This window comes from Oryzias latipes, chromosome 2, assembly GCF_053564925.1.
Source record: "Oryzias latipes strain Hd-rR chromosome 2, Olatipes_Hd-rR_3.1".
Lineage (NCBI taxonomy): Eukaryota > Metazoa > Chordata > Actinopteri > Beloniformes > Adrianichthyidae > Oryzias > Oryzias latipes.
Window position 1 is genome coordinate 28,326,095 of NC_136238.1, and position 25,160 is coordinate 28,351,254.

Genomic DNA, 25,160 nt, shown 5'->3' on the forward strand with positions numbered 1-25,160 from the left:
CTACGGTCCCGTGCCCCATCGGCGACCATCCCTAAGGATACTTATGCTTCATTAGATATTTGGCACATTGGCATTTAAAAAGAACAATACATGAAATAGTAGTCAAATTTAAATTTTTAAAAAAGTCAAAATATAAAAGTACAGAAAAATAAAACATTCAAAGTCAAACTTAAGTTTAAAAAAGTGAAAATATAAAAGTAAAAAGGTAAAAAATACAACAAAGATAACACTTCCTGTAAAGAAAAGAAAACACCTAGAATTAAGGGAAAAAATGGAGATAGGTTAAACAGAACAAACTCACACAGATTGATTTCCCACCCAGGGTGGTGAAAAGGGATCACTAACAGGTAACATTGCATATTGTCCGTATTCCCAAACCTTTTCTCCCAGAGCCTGCTCTATGAGGCGTGTCATAAGGGTCCTAAGGCAGGGAATACAACAACAACCACAGAGTGTGAGAATCGCTGAAAAAACTGCTCCTGCAACGAGAACGGATGAGACTTAAGTTTTCCATGGACCAAACATTTTTAGCCAGTCACCCCACATAGATGTATCTATGCCTGCATGTTCCTTTATTTTGTTATTCAATGTGCGCATACCTTCAATCGCCACTGTCAATTTTCCATCTGACTGTGTATTGTTGGGGATAAAAGAACAACATTGATCCCCAAAAATACCACAAACTCCAGATTTCTCCGCCAATAACATGTCTAACGCAATTCTGTTTTGGAATGCCATTAGTGATGTGGCCTTTAACTGTTCATGAACTGCTTCAAACCCTGCAATAGTGTAGTTTCCTAATTTTTGAACATTATAATGGATGTAATTAATTCTATCAACATTTTTATTCGGAGTTACCCATAGAAAAATACTTTCAAAACCGGCTGTCACCTGATTGACTAATTTATATTCATCAGGCACACCACGGGGCACACCTAATGCGTCAATATAAGTTGGATCCGCATCATTCCAATGAGTTGATCGCTTCCTCCAGGTTGGCTTTGAGTCGTGTTTTTGTTCCACCACAGCAAAGAAATCTGATAAAGCAACAGGTTGAACATACACAGGGAGTAATAGCGATATTAAAGCACAACGTCCCGATGCATTCATAGGTAACCTGTCAAAAATCTGATCCGTCCCGCACCAAATCCAGAGGTCAGCTCTGGAAATAGGTTTGAAGTTACTGAAGGTTTGAATATTATTACAACAGTCATAATCAATTTTTCCCAAAGACATAATACCTTTATCCTCTGAAAATTCAAAACATGAGAAATTTTGTTTGGCTACTTTCCTGTCAAAAATGGGCTTACCTTTCTCGCTGGGGACCACTGGATAATACTGATTTAAGTCATTACATTGTAATTTGTTAGGAATTGAATTGACCATGATGTCTGCAATACATTGTGATGTAACAGTGGCAGGCACCACCTTAAGTAAAGGTCTGGGGCCCATACAAACCAGACAATCAGCGTTGGTTGTGTTAGCTGCCTGTTCTACCATTAACAACCAGTTATTAGCGTCTGCACTAATACCTGTTATAGCTTGGAACCAATTGTCTGGAGAAGGAGTACCTTCTATGATTTTAACCTGTCTGGCCGGACCGACACCTGACACTGTCCTTACGGGGGTGGGGGTGGTAGCATTGTAGTCTGGGCAGAACATAAGCTGCCAACACGGATCTTTTCCATTTGCCCATGCACAAATAAGTAATCGTGAGCAAAAAGTGATGTAGCCCTTTGTTGGTGTAGGAAAAAGTTGACCAGTAGTGTTCACACGGAAAGTAAAAAATGAATCTGAAACTGTAAAATTAGAAATGATTCTGGACCATTGTTGAACCTGGGGTGTCCAACCAAAGGTACCTTTCTCCCAAGATGATTCTGCTGTGGATCTAAATATAGATCCCCATCCTTCATCCCCTGACAATCCTCGGATGTACCAATGATAACCCTGCCACTCACTTGCTGTTCCCCAGTGATTATGTTTAAAATTCCCCTTTGGTGCTATAATCAACACATCCATGGTCTGATTAGAATTGTAGCAAAAATAAGGGAATGCTACAGGGGGCGCCAGAGAGCCACACATTAATTGTTCAGCTTCCCTGGTATAAGTCCAGATATCATAAAATGCATTGCGCCTGGTTCTGTCATGTCCTGTAGTTGTCTGCCTGTGGGTTTGTACATCAGAAAAGGTGAACCATACAAGAAATATTAAAAATACAACAAAACTAATACCTGCTAATGTCCATCTCCCTCTCTTGGACTGGGAAAATCCCAGTCCACTAGCGGAAGAAAACATATTAGACACAGACATGGGCAAAGCACACAACACAGAAATATAAAACGACAGTAAAAATATATGTAGAAAGTTAAAATGGAAATGGAATGCAAAAAGTAAAATCAAAATAGAAAATACAAACGGAAAAAAGAGAAATTGAATAAAAAAAGATAAATGTAAAAATATAAATGAAAAAATAGAAATTAAATGTAAAATTATAAACGAAAAAATAGAAATGAATGGAAAAATATAAATGAAAAATTAGAAATTGAATGCAAAATGGGATGCGGATTTGAGCATCAGCACAGATGAAAGTTTTTGGTCAGAACTTTGTCTAAACACCTTTAAAATGACAAAAAATCCAAATCTGCAGCTAATCCATTTCAAAACTCTTCACAGAATTTACTACACTGGACAGAGGATGTTCAAGATGGGTCTCAGTAACTCAGACATTTGTCAGCACTGTGACAGTAATCTACCCGACAATTACATGCATGCACTATGGTTCTGCACGCCTGTCCAGGCTTTCTGGCAGCAGGTATGTGCCGATCTATCAGTCTGGCTTAAGGTTTCAATCACAGCTTCACCGTCACTTTGTGTGCTTGGTGACATGAGTGCCATCGATGTAGAAGGAGGATTAGCATCTATCATTTTCATAACTCTTTGCATTGCTAAAAAAACTATTTTAATAAATTGGAAAAGCAAAAAAAATATAAATATAAGTCAACACAGAAATCTGCTGCTTGATCATATCAGCTTGGAAAAAATGTCAGCCCAAAGTTCAAGTAACTTTGAAAGAATTCGGTCTCTCTGGTCTCCCATAGCTAACTCCGTGACTTAGGGGGTGGGGGGGGCATGGTCGTCGCTGCTCCTTGCCCTTCTGCCGTGGGCCGGGGTGGGGGTCGGGGCCTCCGGTGCCTGGCCGGGGGTGGTGGGGGCTCCGTTGGTCGGGGGGTCGGGTCCGGCGCCTGGGTGGGGCGGCCTGGGGCGCTGCGTGGTCCTCTGGGCTTGGGTGTGGGGGTGCGTGGTGGGGGGTGGGGTGGTGGTCTGGCTTGGCTTGGGGGGGTGGTCCCTTTGCCTGTGCTGGGGGGGGTTGGCGGGGGGCGCTGCTCGGGGGGGGGGGGCCCAGCGGCGCTGGATGGGCTTCCCGTCTACGCCTGGGGCTGGGATCGGCCCTTCCCTGGCTCTGGGGCGGGACGGGACAACCCTCTTGGGGCCCCCGGTCGCTCTGGGTGTCATCCGCTTCGGCTGCGGGGTCTGGGGGTGGGGTGGGGTGGGGGTCTCGTCGGCCCTGTCCTGTGGGGGGGCATTCTGGGGGAGGGGGGGGGGCCACTATTGGTACGGGGCAGGGGGGGTTGACGGGTCGGGGTCTCCGCTGAGGCCATCGGCGGTTTCCCCGGCCGGTTGGCTGCCTCGGTCCCGTCGAGGCCTGACCAGAGCTCTTTTAGGGCCGGCGTTTGTGGGTGGGGGCCTGGGCTTGCTCCGGGGGGGCCGGCGCTTTCTGGCTCCCCTCTCTCTGTGTGGGGGTGGTGGTGCTGGGCCTGGGGTGTCTGCGCCTCCGGGGGTGGGGCCCCGGGGCTGGGTGGGCCTGGCCCCCTTGCTTGGGGGGGGGGCAGGGGACGGCTGTTTGACCACCGGGGGACAGTCTATCATCTGTCCCCAACTTACCCCCTTCCTCATATAACCTCATAATAGGGTGAGGGGGTGGGGGGCTTAGCCTGCGATGAGCCTTGGGGGGGGGGTTTACTAGGCAGTGACCCCCCTCCTGTGGTTGCCGTATGGAGTGGGCCCCCCCTCTTTCGGTTTTATTTGCACCTTAGACATGTAGGGCCCTTGGTAGGGGGGGTGCTTGGACATCACTGCCAGCAAGCAGCGGATGTCCTCCTAGCACCCTACCCGCCAATTTTAACCGCACCTTAGACATTTAGGGCCCCTTGGTGGGGAGGGTGAGGGGACGTCACTGTGAGTAATCAGGAGACGTCCCCTTAGTGCCCTACCCGCCAATTTTAACCGCACCCCCCTTAGTACACACACCCTCCCCCCCTCAATATATACATCCCAACATAAACACACACACATGCACACACACACTCTCTCAAACACACATACACGCACACACATTTTGCAAGGAAGGTGGGACCTAGGACCATCTGTCCCCTGTCTCTTCCCTGGTGGGGGGTACGGGCCCCTTTGCAACGGCGGCTGTGTCCCCGGGGTGCTGGCCTCCTGGGCCCGGCGGTGCTCTCTCCGCGCGGTGGGGGGGTTCACATTACATCTGAGCCGGGGGTGTTCGTGTCCCTGGGGGGTGGGTTCTGGTCCTTGCTCCTGAGTGCTGGGCCCCGCCAAATTTCCAACTGTGGCCGAGCCTGGTCGGGCCATATTTACAACACCCCTTGTGGGCCCTCTTTTTTCCCCGGGGTTCCCCCCTTCTGGGCGGGGGCGGCGGGCCCCTGCCTCGCTCCTCCCTGGACCAACCGTGGGCCGGGCGGATGGCTGCCTGGAGTGCGGAGTGGGTCTCCCTTGGGGGGTCCTGGCTCGTACCTGGGGTTGGGGCGGGGGGATGCCCGGAACTCCTGGGTGGTGGTGGGGTGCTCGTCTGGGGCTGTGGGCGTCCTTCTCCGGTGGGGCCCTGCGTTGGGTTCTCCCGGCGCGGCGGGGGGGCTGCTCTCCTTGTTGGGCTGGGGCGGCGCCCTCTTTCCCTCCGTGCCTCCCTGCTCTCTGGCTCTGGGGGCCTTGCGGCGGCCCTGCTGGCCCTGGCCTGGGTGGCGGGCTTGGTCGCCCGGGCGGCGGTTGTTCCCTGCCGGTTCCCGTGTGGCGTTGGGGGGATTCTGGCTGCCGCTGCTGGTGCGGTGGGGGTCTTGGGGTGGGGATGGCTGGGCACTCTCCCTCCTTCTTTTCACGTTCCACCATCCATTTTAGAAGAACATAAACACTCACCTGAGCACAGGTGTTAGCTCAGTGCTTCTCAATTATTTTTTGCCAGGCCCCCCCTAGGAAAAGAAAATGTTTCGCGCCCCCCCTGACCCCCCCCCCCCCCCCCCCCATAACCCCCCCCCCACACACACACACAGACACACTCGCGCGGTGACAATACATCAGGTCAGTATCTATAAAATTTGTATACCTAAAATTGTATCTTTTAACACTAACAAAAGGAAAAAGCAAAATAAATCCACTTTCAACAAATATTAACTTTATTTAGCCACAGAAACCCTGTTCTAGTCTAAAACAGAAAAGAAGCTGAAAGTACCTGAAATAAAAAAAATCTGTCATTCCTTATTTAAACTAGAAACATTTTGACCAACTGAACCATTTGATGCTGAAAAAAATAATTCAATCAATAAATAATATTAAATCTAAATTGATCTGAAACATTAACACAGCAGCACCAATATATTTAACGTTTTTAGTCTGAAGAAATAGGTAAAAACGTGCTGATTTTTTTTTTCTAAATGACGGATTGTTTATTTCTGATCTCATAAAAGTGCAGCTGTTTTCCTGCATTACCTGCTGTCTTTATGTCTGTCTGACACCAACTAAACCACAGGCAGACAAAGAAAACATGGATGGAAAATAAAGACACGTCATCAAAATGTCTACAATAGTTCATAAAGAATGACATTGTTAGCGTGAGCTTAGGAATCTAAGGGCAGCGGTGATCTTGGGCAACAGGCAGCGGTAGCAGTGGTCCGCGTGCCCCGATTCCCCTGGCAGACAGGGCCCACACCACCCCTCCCCTTTCGTTCTCACTCGCGCAGCCGCGGACAGACAGAACAGACAATAGGAACCGAATAGTGGACCAGATTATTTTCCAAGCACTGAGCCGCTGTCACCGCTGCCCCCACGTTAAATTTGCGCACCGGACAAACCTGTGCCTAAAACCGCCACCACCGCGCGCCCCCCCTGGCATCGCTTCGTGCCCCCCCCTGGGGGCGCGCCCCACTATTTGAGAAGCACTGTGTTAGCTCAACAGACTGAATGACTGAAATATTTCACACTAGTTGGTTTTAAGGCATAAGTATGCGTGTGAACACTATCTGTTTTGTGTACATGTCGACAGGTGGACATTTTTGCAACTAACAGGTGTGTTTATAACATTTGAGTGTGTGTGTGGACAGGCTCCGCCCTTTTTTTTTGTTTTGTTTTTTTTTTCATTTTAACCTTACCATAATGATTAACAACCAGTAAACTTGCTGCTTTATGCTGCTTCATGGTCTTATCCCCCTTCCCCTCCTATTATCACCCCCTACCCCCCCTCTCTCTAACGTCCCTCTCTCTTCTTCCCCTCTTTCCTTTTCCGTCCGGTCCAACACCAAAGATTTTCAGACATGTTTGAAATTAATAAAGTTTGGCCTCAATTACAAAAGGGGTTTATTCAGACATACCTTTGGTTTGTCTGAAGATTAATAACCCCTCTTGTTAAAGTAAAATATGTCCAACCCAAGAGGCCCTCAGCTCTCATCTGTCTGCCTAGCTGTTGGACAGGACAAGTTAAAAAAAAAAAAAAAAAAAAAAAAGAAATTGAATGCAAAAATTTGAACAACAAACAGTTCAGTGTCCCGTTCAGATTTAACTGGCGTCCCGTCCACGTTCCTGTGAAAGGCAAGGTCTTAACATGGAGTAATGGTACCACTTGTTGTGTCTGCCTTGCAGCTGCACAGCAGACGTCGTTCGAGCAGTAACACGATAGGGACCCGTCCACCTAGGCTCTGACCACTTCCTCTTGTAGGCTTTCACGTAAACGTGCGTCCAGTCAGCTAGGTCTGCACCTGGTGGGTCAGCTGGGGGCACGTCCTTCTTTCGAATCTGCGCAGAAAAAGCGGATGAGAAAGCATGCAACATTTTCCAATATGTGACTAAGGACCTGTTGGGGGAGTGTGCGTCGTCTAAAGGTCTAATAGTCGACGAGGGACCTGGCATCAATCTACCGGTCAAAAGTTCGAACGGAGAGAAACCTGTTCTGCGATTCACTGATTGTCTGACAGCCAACAAAGCTAATGGAAGAGCAGTCACCCAATCTAAATTAGTGGAGGTGCATATTTTTGCCAACTTTTCTTTCAACGTGCGATTCATACGTTCCACAGAGCCCTGCGAAGAAGGATGGTAAACACAGCCAAACTTATGTTGCAAACCAAAAGATGCTTCAACTTGCTGCAGGTGCTTACCATTGAATTGGGTCCCATTGTCAGATCTAATTTTTGCAGGGAAACCGTGTGTGGGTATGTAATGATTTACCAGTGCTTTGATCACGGAGAGGGAGTCCTCTTTTTGGCAAGGATAGGCTTCCGGCCATCCTCCAGAAAACTCAACCACAGCAGCTGCTGCCTGAAGGGGTCCAGCTTTGGAGCGGAAACAGCAACCATCTGTAAAGAAAATCCTTCCTGCTGGAAGAGGCTTTGTCTCCAAGTCAGGCCTAGTTCGCAGCTCCTTCGCCACAGCTACAGAGCAAGAGTGAGGATCCACAGAAATTCCCTCTGACATGTTAATCCCCGTGTGTTGATATTGAATATTTGGAGCTGTCAGAGTTTTCATGAGCCTCGTCTGTCTCAAAGATGACAGTGTAAAAGAAGATGACGCAACATATGATGTGACTGAATGTTCTGTCAAAATTATCAAAGGATGCGACATTACAATGTGTGCTGTTTTTAGAATGACTTTTGCTAATCCTGCAGCATAGCGAGTACAAAGCGGTGCGCGGGCTTCAACAGCATCCAGGGAGATGCTACAATACATCAGCACATCCCGTCTACCCTGATTCTTCTGAAAAAGAACAGCATTAACAACTGTGGGTGTCATAGAAGCATCAAGACAAAACGGCTGAGTATAATCTGGTGGTGCGAGAGCAGCCGCGCATGCCATGTCCTGCACTAATGTGACAAAAATCTCATCAGTTTCCGCTATCCAGTTTAACACGGCTGTGAGGTTAGTTACACCCTGTTCTTTAATTATTGACCTCAAGGGGGCAGTGCGTTCTACAAAAAAAGGAAGAAAATGTCTACTGTAACCACAAAGACCTAAGAAAGCCAACATGTCTCTGACTGTCTCTGGACGTTTATGCTGCAAAATAGACATTCTATGCTCCGTAGACATTGATGATCCCGTGCTAGAAACAATTCTGCCAAGAAATGTAACCTCTCGTCTGCAACATTGCAATTTCTTTTTAGACACTTTAAAACCTAAATTACACAACTTCAGGAGAAGATCTTTCGTCGCCTGAAGGCAGGTTTCAGCAGTGGGAGCTGCTAGCAAGAGATCGTCAACATACATCAGCAAAACACAACCTTCTGGCAGCTCAAGATCCTGTAGACAAGATTTCAAACACTGATTGAAAATGCCAGGAGAGTTTTTAAAGCCTTGTGGCAAGCGAGTGTACTGCAAGTGGACGCCCTTATATTGAAATGCAAATAGATGTCTGCTGTTCTCATGTAACGGAATACAAAAGAAAGCATTTGCTAAAACAATAGCAGTGAACCACACACATTGTGGGGTTAAAGTTGACAGCATGCGATGCGGATCAGGCACAGGAAGGACTGGAGTAATGGTGACATCATTCACAGCCCTTAAATCATGTGCCATTCGATATGTTTCACCATCTGCTTTCAAAACCGGTCGCAAAGGAGTACACCATGACGACTTCTCCCTGCCATGATGTCTGGCAATGCATACATGCTCCAGTATTGAGGAGTTAGTAGTCAAAGGCAAAGTTATTCTGTACATTTTTGAAGATGGAGAAAATTGGACACCTGAATGAGCACAATCCTGCCAGTCTGTGTTGTTCACGCCCCTCTTAGTCATGGGTCCGAGTTGTCGAGCCTCATGACCAGGGGATAATGCTAATGATATGTGTGGCACCGCTGTGTCTGACATCCGATACCATTGCATTTGAGTGTGTGTTAATACACAATGAGCCGCTACACCCTCCGGACCAATATATATATATCAGTGGAAGTTAAATGCCACGTATGGCCTTCAACCTGATGAAATGCTTCCTGATATAGTTGATCATCCTCTCTGTCGTAATAAAGTGTACAGTGCAGCTCATCTGGAGGCGGGAAATATGGCTTCAAAGACAAGATCCAGGATTTCCACACCTGAAATTCATAAAAAACACCTGGCGTTTCAGGGGTCTCTGGATCCAACAGGGCCCAGTAGATGTCAGCAGTGGGGGTTGGCTGTGATTGAGGCTGCAGCAACCACTGTCCCTCGTATTGTGTGGCATGGCATCCAGTCAGAACATGTCCATTCGGGAAGGTGATCTGTATCCCATCTAGAGAACATAGGATGCTGGCACCTGTTTTGACAAGAATGTCCCTCCCCAACAGATTCACAGGTGTATGTGGTGAATGCACAAATGAATGTTTCACCTTCTGACCAGCCAGTTCAAAAGTGAGTGGGATGGTCTTTTGCAGGTTTTGAGGTGTCCCAGAGAAGCCAACAAAGTTCATGTGTTCATTTGTCAGAGCAGATGTAGGTAACTGACAGTTTATAGAGGAACAAGTCGCTCCAGTATCCACTAATCCCATCATATGATTACCTCTGAGTTTGAAAGGGACCATGGCTCCTGCATCACCAAGTGGTCCCAAGGCTCCTGGGCACCCCTAGTGGTATTGTCCGGTTTGCCACTCCTGTGGTCCCTGCCAAGGTGGAGGAGGGGCTTGGAGCGGTCGTGAGTGTCCGCCACGCCCCCTGCCTCTGGAGTGTGCATGCTGCCGCTGTTGGGTACCACTGTGTGGACAGACCTTTGCCCAATGATCCAGAGCGCCACAGATGAAGCATTCATCTCCAGCTGCTGCAGGCGGGGGTCCCCTGGGTGGTCCACGTCTCCCAGGATACGCACCTCTTCTCCTGCCTCGGTCTCCGTAAACCGGCGCCTGCCACATAATCGCTGCTGGTTCTGGGGATATTTGACTCATCATGTTATTTTCTTTTTTAACCTCCTTTTTATCTTGTTTATCCTGAGTGGATTCTTTACGAGCCTGTGCTAATTGGAGTTTTAATAACTGTGTTTTTAGCAGTTCAATCTCTCCCTCCGCTTTGTCCTTTTTGTCCAAATGTGCTTTGCAATGATAACCCAAATGCCTTTTGAAACGACCCTCATCACTCGCCATCAAGTCTGGGTCTGCTTTTAATGAATCCTGCACATCCTGATGCAATCCTGCCAGGATTGCAGTCCTAAACATGACTGTCTCAGGAGGTGACAGGCTGGGATCTCTGCCCGTGCTGTCTGAGTAAAATGTGTTGGGGTCCTTACCTGTGAAGGGGAAACAGGATGGAGCTGCAGTCTGTGGATCTGGAAAAAGTTCTCTGATGGTATTAAAAACTGGACCTTGAACCTCCACTAAAAGAGTGGAGTCCGGGAGGTCCTGCACATCCGCACGCTGTTCTATAGACTGGATCTCAGTGATTGTTGCTGTTATGCCCAAAATCTGTCTCAAATCACCCATACAGGGAACATGACCCTGCATAACTGTACATAATTGCTGGAGGAAGTTACGTCCACCATTCGCCACACGTGGTAAACGTTCACCAAGTGTCGACACATCCTTTAGCGGAAGGGGCTGATAAATAGGCACACCAGCTCCCGTCGCTATCATAGGAAACATATGTTTTGAGTCCCCACCTTTCTTACCTTTTCTGGGTCTTAAATTGTATTGTAGTCTACTTACCTGCGTCAAATCCTGATTGGTGACAGGGACACGTGGTCTGCATGGAGAGTCTTCATCCTCCTCCTCCTCCTCCTCAGATTTGTCGCCTTTCTGGTCTGAAAATATCAACCTTTGACATTTTTTGAATTCAGCTGGTGATTGATACTGACCTGCCAGGCGCTGCAATGCATTCTCAAGATGCACAGTGCGGTTCTCATATGTTTGCAGGATCTGTTGGACCTGAGGGTCAATCACTGGTGTCTCAGCTTCTACCTGTGAGACTGGAGGACTGTTAGAGTCAGGATAAGCGCATGCGCCTGCATAACTTACCCATGGCCCAGAGGGGGTTTCTGGCTGAGGATTCATGAGATCTCGGGGGAGGTCTGCTCCTTTGTCACCCCTTTTGGATCGTCTCTCCCGCAGCATGAGGGCTACATGCTGTTTTTCCTCAGGGCTTAAATCTTCATCCATGTCACAAGCAACTTCACCACAAATTTTCAACATTGGGTACATGTTTTGTGAAGCATAAGGAGGGGGAAAAGCAACAGGAGGGGTTTCTGTCCCTACTGGAAGGGGAGGGTAAAGAGGGAGGGGGGCTTTGGGGGAAGATGGCCTCACAGGAGATTCATGACTCTCCTGCTCCGCCTTTACCACAGCTAATGCTGTAGCAGCAAGAGTTAACTGATGAAGCATGCGTCTAATTTCATCAGCTTCCTTGTGTCTCCGTTTATTTCCTATCCTTCCCATCCATGATCCTTCTTTTACCTTCACCTCCAACTCCCGAACCTGTTTCATCACACAATCCTCATTCTTTCGTAACTGCTGACTAAATGTCAACCAACTTTCAGTCCGTTTCAAATCCATCTGAACCCACACATCACGCAATTTCACTCTCTCCTTCTCTCTCTTACTCTTCTCTATTCCACCCAACACCTGGCTTTCCAAAATCTCATACATTCTCGCCCATTCAGCATCATTCAGGTCACCGTCACCGCTATTGTCCTCGTCACGTGGTCTGTCGTCAAAACAAAATACACCGGTTTCCTAATTTTTTCTGTCTAGTGCACCTTTCATTTTTATTGTGAATCTCTCTGTGGTTTCTCTCCGCATTAAAAATAATTTGTGAAGGTTCGCCGCTTTCCTGGTGTTTCAGAAAATCCTAAAACGCGCAAAATTAGTTCCTATAGTAATACCGTTTTTTTTGTACAGGATTTCGTACAGGCTCAAACAGACGCAAAACCTACTAAATTTGCTTTAATCCAAATATCACACGCTCCCAATTTACTATTTATTCAATTTTGACAGGTTGAACAGACACAAAACCTGCACAATTTGCTCAGATTCAATTTCATAAATTTCCTTAATCCAATTTGCTGTTTCAGGAGGGTGAACCACAAAACTTATAGGTGCGCTATGCCGCTCACACAATCCACTTCCCCACAATTTGAGTTATTCACTAAGAGAATAACCTTGTCAATATGCAGAATTTATGAACAGGTTCCTGCTTACCTTGTTGATGATGGGGCCCCGAGGGAAATCGACCACGTGAGGGGGGAGCGTCACCGACTTTTCGCCGAAAGTCTCAGAGATCTCGTTATAAACCACTATGTTCCGGTTCAACCGGTCTAATACGCGTTGCGATCCGCGTTCCTTCCCCACTTATCACATCAGGGTCACCAATTAATGTAGGAAAAATATAATCTGTCGCTTTGAGATTACTTTCCTTGTTGCATGTTCAATAAAGTCGAGAAGGAGAAACCACGGAACTCGGCCGGATTAAAAATTAACACATTTATTTCCCTAACAATATTTCTAAAAACAGAGTAAAACAAAATATAACAGATATCCGGATTCCCAAAGTTTCAGAGCTTGCACAGCGCCAAATTACAAACGTCTTAACGTGTCAGCCTGTTGGGAACAAAGGAAAGTTCGGTAACACTTTATATTAAGATTCCTTAACAAGCTTTGTTAACACATTAACAAGCATTATAAATGAATTTATAGGGTGTTAGTAAGACATTTATTAGTACAATAAGTCTAATAAGGTTTATTAAATTACTTAGTTAACACATTTACAAGCATTATTATTAGGATGTTTTCAAGATGTTAATGGTGCATTTACTGATATTGTAGGTGCCTAACAAATTTGTCAGTGTTAATAAGCTTAATAAGATTTATTAACAACCTTTGTTAACAAATTAAGAAGTATTTTTATTGTTTGGGGTTCTAGTAAGATATTTATTAGCATTATAGATGTCTCACACAAACCTAAGTGTTCATAGGCTTAATAAGTTTTATTAACTAACTTAACAAATTAATAGGCTTTATTAATGTGTCAGATGCTAGTAAGATATTTATTAGCATTATAGATGTCTTGCAAATACCTGAAAGTGTTAATAAGATTTATTAACATCTAAAATCAGACCATTGTCTTCTGAATCCATATTACTAAACTGCTTATAAGCTTTACAAATGTATTAATTAACTTTGTTAATAGTTTATTAATTGTTTTGCAGCACCTCATCTAAAGTGTGGACGTTTTTTAGCACAAACAACCACAAAGCATAAAGATTGTAAAAAGAACTTTTTGACATTAAATCAGACTAAACATACACAAATCGTTCTGTAAAAGATATATAATAATTTAATTCAGACATTTTTTTATAAATGTCTTACTAACACCCTATAAATTCATTTATAATGCTTGTTAATGTGTTAACAAAGCTTGTTAAGGAATCTTAATATAAAGTGTTACCGAAAGTTCCTCCGTCCAGCTGTTTTAACATCTCGGTTTCAGCCGCCTCCTTCGTAGCACAGCATGGTGTCCAGACTCCTCCTCTGGACGCTCGGATTGGCTGGCAGGGAGCCTGCCTACCTCCGTCCGTCCATATTAGGAGTTACAGCATTTGGTCCTGGCTTCCTGCTTCAAACGTCCAGGGGGGTTATTTCAAAGACGGACCACTGTCCGACCACCAACGGTGTCCCCATGGGGGTCCAGCACAGCCGCCCGGATCCCTCTCCGCAGGCAGTCAGTCTCAACCCTTTGTCCTTCTCATGCGAGTTGACACCTCCAGGGTTTCCCATGATTTAAATTGAATCCTGGAGACAATTTAATTCTGGTCCATGTCAGATCTACAGTTAAGGCTTCCAGATGGTCTTAGAAGATCAAAGACTGTTTTCTCCTGGAGGGGGATGAGTTTGCAGCTGCAGCATGAAAACCTCTTTACATATGCAATTATCAGGAAGTCCCTTTTAATTGAAATGACTGAAACTCACACACAGTAAACCTGAAAGAAAACCTTCAATGAAATAAAGATAAGATAAAAACCTAGGAGAAATAAGAACCACAAAAAATAAATTCCTTCAGGCCTAATGGACAAGGCGTCTGACTTCGGGTCAGAAGATTTAGGGTTCAAATCCCTTCATGGTTGGACGCAGAACTTTGTTTCTAAATCAGCAGTTGGTGAAACTCCAGAGACTCCCACAGTGAGACACCTGCTGGCTGTTCTTTGTAACTGCAGCTTCTAGAAACGTCTTTGTTTCTGTTTTCATCTTTTCAAACAGTTTGTTTTCTTCACATGAAGCCTAAAGAAATGTCCTCAGAATGATGGAAACAGTTTTTCTGCAGCTGGAAGCTTTTCTGGAAGATTTTCTTCTTTAGTGCAGAGAAATCTCTCATTTGATGAGACGGAGGAACTGCAGCAACGTTTCCTGGAAAACCTCCACATTTCATTGAAACCATGTTGGAACTTTGTCCATGAGGTCACATGGTCTGGAAGAAGCCCCAGTTCCAGCTGACAGAAGTCTGGTTCTGATCCATCAGATCTCACTAGCAACAGATGTTTGATGTTTTCTTCATTCCAGGAAATCATCTGTGTCTCCTTTGATCTGTGCTGAGTCAGCACTTTGACTTCTTTTCAACTTTAGATCCATCATTTACAATCAAGGATTCATTGATAAATATTATGTATTGACAGAAAATAAAGAGTAAATGTATTTATCATCCAGCAGTGATTGTGGTGATTGTAAGTCTTTTATTTTGAAATTCCTCAAGGATGATCATCATGGTGGGATTTCTAGATCTGCATGAACTCATCCTGAATCCAAAAGACACTGGAGCAGCAAAGAATCCAACCCATCTCTGCCAACATGAGGCTCTTACTTTGAAAAGTCTCAGACTTCCTGCAGGGAAACAGGCTTTCTGCTGCTGCACTGACAGATGTGCACGAGCTTGAAAGAGCTTCCTGACTGAGGAGCTGCAGACTTTCTCCTGCAGAGCAGCAGCTGACTTCAGCGTCGTCATGGGAACACAGTCTGCTGCTGCTTCTGGAAACGTCTTCAAGGCTGTGGTGGGACTTGTTGGTCTGGAGGACAGATTCTCTGAGCAAATGCTGCTTCAGCTTCAAGCTTCAGCTCTTTTCTTCTGGCAGAGCTTAGAAGAAATGGAAACCTCCTTTGTTCTGACTGTTTGCTCCAAATCCCAGATTCAGGAATTCCTCCAAGAAGTTCAGCTCAGAGATCATCAGCAGAGAAAAGCCTGAAGTTCTGATGGAAAATGACAACAGAACATGATCAATATTATTGATCCACATGGAATCCAGAAGAAACTCTGAGGTGAAGACATGAAGACACAAGCTTCAGAGACATGAGGAGAAGTCAGAGTGGATTCATTCTGGACTTTCTTCTCACATCTTCTCTTCAGAACATCTTTGTCTTTGATCCTTCAAATCTTCTGAAATCTGATCATCCATGGATTGTTTTTGTGGGATCAGATCCAGAGTTGCTGAAAGTTCTGCTGCCCTCTGCTGGTCAAAGTGTCCAAACAGCAGAGAGGAGATTCTCTGGGATTCATTGGAGTCCAGATTCTCCTGGATGTGAACAGTCTCTGCTTCTGGAACAGAAGAGTCCTTCTCAGAGCAGCATTGAGGATCTGTTCTGTCCGGCTGAGAGCGCTCCCTGCTGGTAGGAGACAGAACCACATCAGCTGTTTTTCTTTGGCCGTTCAGAAACAGTCTGGAGACTCTAAAAAACCTCCACTTCCTGAAGCAAACGGATGCAGAGCATCATGTTTGATCCTCTTCCTTCAGAAACGGCTCCATTGTTCCATCGCTCAGCAGTTTGACTAAAGCAGCTGAGAGTCTTGATGCAAACAGACCTCAGCAGCTCATCCAGAACGCCATGACAGAAGCACATGCAGCAGCACGTGCACGCTCCCAGAGAACAGCAGCTGATCCAAGTCCTGACTTTGAGGTGAGACCTTTCTGTTCTGCTTGGACCACACTTCAACATGAACTTCATTTCCCATCATTCCATCTGTCAGGAGAGAACAGCTGCAATCAGCTTCCTTCAGGAATGACTGCAGGTAGAAGGATCTTTCATTCTTCAGCACCACCAGGACCCACATCCAGCCCATCAACAGCCAGAACATCAGTGACATCAGCGTCTGATCTTCATCACATCATCATCATCACAGGACCACCTCTACGTTTTTACAATCTGATGGATTTCAGTCTTTCTGCAGCTTCTCATCAACTGGATTGTCAAATATTTTCATTTCCTGTTTTCTGTTTTAAATGTTGAAGAAAAATCTTTCCAGTTTTAAAAAGATGAGACTAATAAAGTTCTTGGAAAGACCCTGTCTGCTGCAGGACCCGTGCAGGTGCATTGTGGGTAATAATGTTCTGTTTGGGATATTTGCTGGATTCTGGATGTTGACAGTTGTGTTGGTCTTGATTGTTTACCGTTGTGGTTTGGATGTTTGTTGTTATTTGTAGCACAGCTGAGTAGGTTCTTCATAGACAACATGTTGCTCTGCCAATGTGCCTTTGGGCCAACTTGATTGGGCTGTTTGGAAGAATAATGAGGATAAATGAGAGCCTCCATCAGATCATGTTTCTGCTGTTTTTCAGAACTGCAACTGAACCTGAAAGCTGTCTGTCATATTTATGCAGCCTTTTTCAATAGAAACTGATTTATGTCTAGGGGTGTAACGATACCATAAAAATCTCAATTCGGTTCCATTCAGAGTCTCATAGGGCTCAGTTCCATACGTTTTGGTTCGGTACGGCTGTTTAACAAATCTGTCTGATATGAACTTCTATTTTATGAACTATTATTTTATTGTTATGTATGGTGTGTGTTTGTGTGACTTTTTATCTTCCACTATGAAGCTGTCTAACCTGATCATGGTTGGTGATTTTAACATACACATTAATGATGACTCTGACCTCTTTGCCAGAGGTTTCAGTCTCATGGACTCTTTTAATTCTATTCAGCATGTGTCTGGGTCCACACGTTAAAAGTGGAACACTCAACCTTGTTTTGACATTAGGTGTGCATTTTGACTATTTTTTCTGAGGATATTTTTATTTCAGATCGTCATTGTATTTTTTTTACTTTTCTTTCTCTGTGTGTAACCGGGACAGCCTTTATCTTATTTTATAATAGCACAAAATCTGTTCAAGGGTTACCACACCTGAGGGATCTCCAACAAACTGCTGCATTACACACATAGCCCCTCCTTCCTTTCCTTTTCTTCTTCTACTTCTTTTGACTCCCCTATATATTCCAAAGGCTACTGTTCCCCACCCCTTTTGTATGACCTCCTGTCAGAGATGTTGGTGCCATCATCCTAAAATAATAGTATTATCCCAATCCATCCTATAGTTTATTGGCCTTTTTGGTTTTAATATTTATTTGTATAACTACAGCAATATTTGTTTCTAACTTGTGATGTGATGATTAAAAGGGGATTGATGGTTTAGCAGAAATATTTTGGGGATTCACTGTTAAAGCTTAAATTTTGTTTTGTTTGTATATGTTATGGTTAGGGGTTTTCTTTTATTTGGTTTTGTGTTGTTGTGTTTTGTACTTGTGTTTTGTCTGCTTTGTGCTTCTGCAGGGTGGCCTGGGGCAGGAGGCGTGGCTTTCTAGACTGGTGTCTCTGCACACCTGGAACCAATCTACACTGTCCTTTAAAAGCCTCTCCCTGGCTCTTCCAACCTGCCAGGTTATTTCCCTTTCCATGTGGCCTCGCCCTTGTTCCTGTGAACGCTGTCTGTGGCCTAGCCTCCTGCCTTCACCCCCAGTCTGCCTCCTTTGGTGTTTTGTTCCTGTGGTGAAGCTAATAAACGTCAGTTATCTGACACATCCAGTCTGACTCTGCTCTGGGATCCGTCTACACGCCGTGACAGTATAGGAACTGGAGTGGGCAGGATCACACAGTGTATTGTTTTCTTCTTGTTTATTAGCAGAATAAAGGAAGGCTTCTCTCCAAGAGGAAACACTGTGTCACACCATATATTAACCACCACAATGCAGAAAGCGACCGATGACATGTGTCACTCTTGCCTGCACATAGAGAAGTTAGCTCTCACATGCTTAACTCTTCCTCGGCTGAGACCTTTTTTAACACTTTTAATCTGGTCCTCTCTCCGTGCACAGATGTTAATTCGTTATTATGCACTTTTAATAATTATTTTCTTTCTATTTTAGATAGAACCTGATGGAAATGTATTGATCCTTTACTTTACTTTTGATAATTTTGGCTTAGAGAAGATGAAAACCTAAAAAAGCTGTCCAAGAAAGTCAAGGTAAGACAAGAAAAGACTTTATTGATCACCAGAGGGAAATTCCTTTGTTACAGCAGGCAAACAAGAAATATAACAGTTAGAAAAACAAATAGTCAGTAAAAACTAAAATATTAATAAAAGTGGAAGTAAAAGTACACATAAATTAAGTAAATCCAGCAGCAGTTTCAGCAGTCCTAAACTGTGTCATTCTATGGTCTAACTGCTGTTTGGACAAAGGATCTCCTGTAGCAAATCATATTTCAAAACAATCAAAGATTTTATTTTATTTTTTAGAAAAATTCATTTCTACACATTCAATACTTACTTGTTCCTCCCTAATGAAGTTGCTGCATCAATATGGTATGGAGGCCATCAGCATGTGGCTCCGTGTACATGAAATGAAAGCTCAGGTTGCTATGAAGTTCATTAGAAGATTTGGGTTTCACCCCGGAAGTTTAAGCATTAAAACCTTATTTAAAATATTAAATTTTTCTGAGATACAGAACTTTACCCCTGTAAAATAAAGTCTTCTGCTGTGGTACAGGGGTTGAGAGGTAGACCTCTTATCAGAAAGGTTTAGAATTTAGAGTTTACACTAAATCCTTACATTGTCAAGAAAAAGTCTTACAAGTTCTCATGTGTCTTTTGAGATTAGATACATGACAAAAACTTTTTTTACATTCTTTACAAGAAAAAGGCTTTTCTCCTGTGTGAGTTCTCATGTGTATTTTTAGATCAGATGTACGACTAAAACTTTTTTTACATTCTTTACAAGAAATAAGCCTTTCACCTGTGTGAGTTCTCATGTGTGTTTTTAGATCAGATGTACGACTAAAACTTTTTTTACATTCTTTACAAGAAAAAGGCCTTTCTCCTGTGTGAGTTCTCATGTGTTTTTTGAGACTAGATCTGCAACTAAAACCTGAATCACATTCTTTACAAAAAAAAGGCCTTTCACCTGTGTGAGTTCTCATGTGTGTTTCTAGATCAGATGTACGACTAAAACTTTTTTTACATTCTTTACAAGAGAAAGGCTTTTCTCCTGTGTGAATTCTCATGTGTGATTTGAGACTAGATCTGTGACTAAAACCTGAACCACATTCTTTACAAGAAAAAGGCCTTTCTCCTGTGTGAGTTCTCATGTGTGATTTGAGACTAGATATTTGATTAAAGCTTTTTTTACATTCTTTACAAGAAAAAGGCTTTTCTCCTGTGTGAATTCTCATGTGTGTTTTGAGATGATATCTGTGACTAAAACCTGAACCACATTCTTTACAAGAAAAAGGCTTTTCTCCTGTGTGAATTCTCATGTGTGTTTCAAGATGAGATCTGTGACTAAAACCTGAACCACATTCTTTACAAGAAAAAGGCTTTTCTCCTGTGTGAATTCTCATGTGTGTTTTTAGATCATATGTACGACTAAAACTTTTTTTACATTCTTTACAAGAAAAAGGCCTTTCACCTGTGTGAGTTCTCATGTGTCTTTTGAGATGAGATATATGACTAAAACTTTTTTTACATTCTTTACAAGAAAAAGGCCTTTCTCCTGTGTGATTTCTCATGTGTATTTTGAGATTAGATGCAGACCTATAACTTTTTTTACATTCTTTACAAGAAAAAGGCCTTTCTCCTGTGTGAGTTCTCATGTGTGCTTTAAGATGAGATATGTAATTAAAACTTTTCTCACATTCTTTACAAGAAAATCGCTTATCTTCTGCATGGATTCTTATGTGAATTCTGAACAGAGATTTGGTACAAAAGCTTTTACCACATTCTTTACAGATATAACATCTTTCATCAGACCCAGTTTCCATGTAGTCAGACGGGTTAGTAATTATTCTTAAGTTTTTACCAGACCTGATTGAGGAAAGTTTTTCTTCTTTTGTAGATTGTTTGCATTTCTTACCAAGATTTGTCGTCTTGTGATTTTTTCTAACATCAGAGTCACTCTGACCAGCTGACATATGAGAGCCGTCCACGTTTTGGACATGTCTCCTGTCTATTCTCTTCCTCTGATCTCTTTTCTGTCGGTCTGTCTCTTCATCAGTAGTTGATGTTGATTCTGTCTCTTCATCTGTAGTTGATGTTGATTCTTCATGTTGGTTTCCTTCTTCACCCTGACTATCAGTTACATTAAAGTTCTGCTGATTGTTTAGATCTGCTTCACTGTTCTCATCTTTCTCATAAGTAGGAATCTCCATCAAGGTATCAGTCTCCTGCTTCAGATCAAGCTGATCTTCATCCTGACTGATGAAGAGTTCCCCTGGTTCCTCTTTTATCTGTGGAGGTTCTTGTTCCTCTTTGGTCTGTGGACATTCCGGTTCTTCCTGTTTCACTCTGAAGTTCCTCTGCTGGATACAAAGATCTTCCTCTTTAGTCATCCAGCAATGGGGGAGGACTGCAGGGACACAAGTAGAGGCCCTTTTATATGTTGTGGTGACTTTATTTATTGTTAAGTACCAATAAGAAATATTGTAGTATAATTCAGAATATGCACAGTAAAAAACGTTCAAATTTTTAAAATACGTTTTTTGTTTTCTTTAGCACAACAGTATAAAACTGTGCTGAAAAGGGCCCCCCTACACCTCCCCACTATGAGGAGAGCTGTTTCAGTCAATAAATCGTCTGAACCAGTTAAAGATGGAAAATAATGTTTTTTTTAAGGAAATGAAATTGCAGATAAGTAATTCATAAATGGTACAAAGAGGTCTTTAATGTTTATATAACTGTATACTCAAATTAAATTATGCTGAGATAAATAGGACAGATTTACTAGAAAGGGGACGGTAGGATTGACAGAAAATGTACTTTTAACCTGATTCTGTCTCCAATGATTTTGATATGAAATTACAAAAAGGAAAACAGTCTGAAAACAAATATGTTTTAGATTCTTGTCATTATTGACAGTAAAGATGCAGGCATCTATAGTAAATGTTTGACACAGTCTCTGAGGCTTATTTTGTTAGTAATATGCTTCTAATAAAGTTACATTCACATGTCTGTTATGGTATTCTTTTTATTTAGAAATCACCTCCAGGACCGAGGTCTGGGGCCCCATCAATCGGGGTCAGAAACTTGCCTGTGGTGGTGTTGGTGGGTGTGTTTATGTGTGCGTGTTAGCCTGGAGGTGCTGCTGGCAGCGCAGATGGTAAAAAGGTAAAATATAATTTTAAAATATTCATTTTAATCATGTTCAATATTATTACAATTGTAGGTCTTTTTTTCAGAAACTCTGATTTTTAAATCAATATTTTCCAAAGTAGCTTTGTTTTTATTTCATTTTACTGTTTTTCAGAATGACTTATTTATTTCATGAAGAGTTTTTCCAGCAGAATGAGTCTGTCAGTCAATCAGTGAAAGTGGGTCGGATCTAAACATTGGCTGATCCCTGGAAATCAACTTGTGTTCCTAGATACCCGCTCTGTGGTGTTCCAGTCAGAGAGATGACATATTTCAGCGATATCTGCACAGCTTTGCTGATATTAGAGTATCATATAGAGACACGGAAGTAGCGGCAGAAAGCGGCTTTTGCAGCAAGATGGACGGAGACCGTATCAGGATGTGAATGAACATGATTAACGACTCTTTTGTGCTTTTTAAAATAAATAAATCTGATCTCTAAACATCCTCCGTGCTTTGAATGCAATGTAATGAGACACACACAGACAGAAATGTGAATGTATCTGCTGTAAATCCAACTATTACTCACGTCCGTGTCTATGAATAACAGAAAAAATGATCCGCTAGTAGTAGCCTTCGAATGTAAAGCGACTGCTAAAGAGTATGTTAATAAAAGACAAGTCCTGAATATTATTATTCCTATTCGACCCTAAACTACAGTATCAGCTGGCTATCTCTGTCTACTGGCAAGCCAGTGGCTTGAATGCCGGCATGACAAGCAAAAAAGCTCCGCAGCAGAGCTATGTCTGGTGAATCATATGGCGAAGCAGCAAGCCGAGGTTTCTGAAATCTTATACTTTTTCTTATATTTAATAGTAAATGGATCATTCTTGTTTTATTTTTCCTTTCTTGAATGAATGTGGGTCACAGAGACAGGGAAGTTACCGTTAAAAGTGGCTTTTGCGGCCAGACGGAGAGCATATTTATGTTTATGAATGACTTGTATTCCGTTCACACGACTTAATTATTACGATCGCACAAATTAATCATTTCGAGGGAACAAAATAGTATTTCGAGGGAATGGAATGTTAGCTTGTGGGAACAAGATATTAATCTATGGGAACGAGATATATTTTAGTTTTTTAATGTCAGGACACCTGCTCTGTATATTTGACATTTCATTTTCAAAACGGTTTTTAGTTAATGTGTAGCAAAATTCTGTTACAAATGTCTAATATGAAAATTATAATGGACTAACAGAAATACTTTTTCATTTTCATAATGTTACTGCATCAAATGACTCAAAATTAAAATGAAAAATCAATCCTTCAAAATACTTTTTCATTCTCTACTTAAAAACCGCTTATTCTGTGTCATAATTAAAACCAAAATGCAAAGAGGGGATTAATGTTTTCACATCCACCCTGCGAATATTGTTGCAAAACTCAATTCCATTTTGCATTTCCAGGGGGGATGTGGGGTGATGATGTCAGTGAGCATTAGTCCAACCAGCAAACGCCAAAAGTGTAGCATGGTGAAATCTGTTAGCATTCTTCATGGGGCTTTAGCTGTCCCGGAACAGCAAAGTCAGCAGGAACCTGCAGGGGACGATCTTCTAAATGTGATTTTATAACTTTTATTATAATTAAGGGCCTGCTCGATCATAATTTTTAAATCCGTGCGGCCAGTGTTTCTATCATGGCTGCAAGAAGGGTTAGCATTAGGCTAATACGTGCTAAAAACATTACCCGTGGAGGAACACATCTTTTTCGTTTCATTTCAAATCCAAAAATGCTGACAATGAATCTCTGTCCCAATATTTATGGACCTGACTTTGCATTATGGGACAAGTGTGATGCATGATGGGATACATAGCATGTAGCCCTCAGATAAATAGCTCATTTGCTTGGTTTCTGGAAAGAAATAGAATACTTGCATTACTTTTCTCAACTGCAGGATACGTCAATGAACCAAAAACACTAGAGGGAAATCTCAATAATTTCATTCATTAGATGCTAAATGACCGACATGACCAAAGAAACAGCTGTGCAGTCATAAACATGTGCAAGACTCTTCCAGGACACGCTGTTGATGGACTGCATGTTTGGAGAGCTTGAAGCTCAAGATAGAACCGTTGTTGAAGTGAACATACCGATAGTGTGGAGATGAAGATCAGAGTCACACTGACCTGCTGACACGTGAGAGCTGTCCACACTTTGGACATGACTTCTGTCCCTCCTCTTCCTCTGATCTCTGTTCTGTGGGTCTGTCTCTTCATCTGTAGTTGATGATGATTCTTCATGTTGGTTTCCTTCTTCATCCTGACCATCAGTTACATTAAAGCTCCGCTGTTCCTCTTGAATCTGTGGAGGTTCTGGTTCCTCCTGTTCCTCTTTAATCTGTGGAGGTTCTGGTTCCTCTTTAATCTGTGGAGGTTTTGGTTCCTCCTGTTCCTCTTTAATCTGTGGAGGTTCTGGTTCCTCCTGATCCTCTTTAATCTGTGGAGGTTCTGGTTCCTCCTGTTCCACTCTGAAGTTCCACTGCTGGTTGCAGAGATCTTCCTCTTCAGTCATCCTATGTTGGGAGATGACTGCAGGGACACAAACACAACAAGGAGCCTTTTATAGGATTCCAGGACTTTTGGGTTTCGTCAAGCATCAGTAAACTCTGTGATCATTGGAGAAAATGTCTGAGGAGTCCGGAAGACCGGAGGAGACTCATTGAAATAAATAAAGTGAATATAAAACAATTGAATAAATGCATCATTCATTCATTTAAAATTGTTGATAAATAACTAAAATTTGAAATCAAAACATAAATGCTTAATTGTATAGAATAGTAATTAAAAAGCACCTTAAAAATTTTCACATTTCTAATAATTTTACGGTCCAGTGTGGGACAAATTAAAATAATTACAATGCTCAGCATAAATGAATAAACCTCACTAAATGTGTCAGGTAAGCTTTAGCGTCCTTTCAGAATCAACATTTTTTGTGAAAAACTAGATTACAAAATACTCCTACAAAGGTGGGCCATTGATTGCAAACAGGATCTGTTAATTTACTTTCAAAAAATTGATTTCCTAATAAATTAATTCAAACACATGTTTCAAAAATGAGTACACCTCAGTCAGTCTTATGAAAAAAGACAAACTTAAGACTACAAATTTCTAATTAACCGGCATCCAACCACAGTTGTGTCTAATGACTTATTTAAGAGATGTCCAGCACACAGGTGACCATAAAAGGGCATTTCTTAACAAAGAACAGCCCTTCCCATTTCATGCTGTCAGCAATGGCTCCCCGTGGAAAAGAAATGTCACCAAATCTGAGAAAGGAAATCCTTTCTATGCACAAAAAAGATGAGGGCTACAAGATCAGCAAAGCTTTACATATCAGTCAAATTTACTACTGCAATAGTGATCCAAAAATGAAAGAAAGATGGAATCATAGAGACGGCCAGGCCGTCCATGCAAGTTAACGTCTCGAGAGGAGGGTCTTCTGATGAGAAGGGTTGAAGAAAACCACCATGAAAGTTCACTGCAGTTAGC

The 25,160-nt window shown here is 42.9% G+C and overlaps 2 protein-coding genes across 3 annotated transcripts in view; both read right to left on the bottom strand.

Moving 5' to 3' along the window:
• The window catches only part of LOC144987243 (uncharacterized), a 281,445-nt gene that overhangs the window by 50,573 nt on the left and 205,712 nt on the right, over nt 1-25,160 (bottom strand). The window lies entirely within an intron of this gene.
• Nucleotides 18,513-25,160, bottom strand: part of LOC144981350 (uncharacterized) — a 127,479-nt gene continuing 120,831 nt past the window's right edge. The window contains exons 3-4 of one of the 2 annotated variants that reach the window (XM_078935948.1): nt 23,799-24,200; nt 18,513-20,888 (exon numbers count right to left, since the gene is read on the bottom strand). In XM_078935948.1, the coding sequence (XP_078792074.1) occupies nt 19,102-20,888; nt 23,799-24,183 (2,172 nt within the window). In that variant the 5' untranslated portion in view covers nt 24,184-24,200 and the 3' untranslated portion in view covers nt 18,513-19,101. The remainder of the gene's footprint in view (nt 20,889-23,798; nt 24,201-25,160) is intronic. The other variant, XM_078935949.1, reaches the window with a different exon arrangement.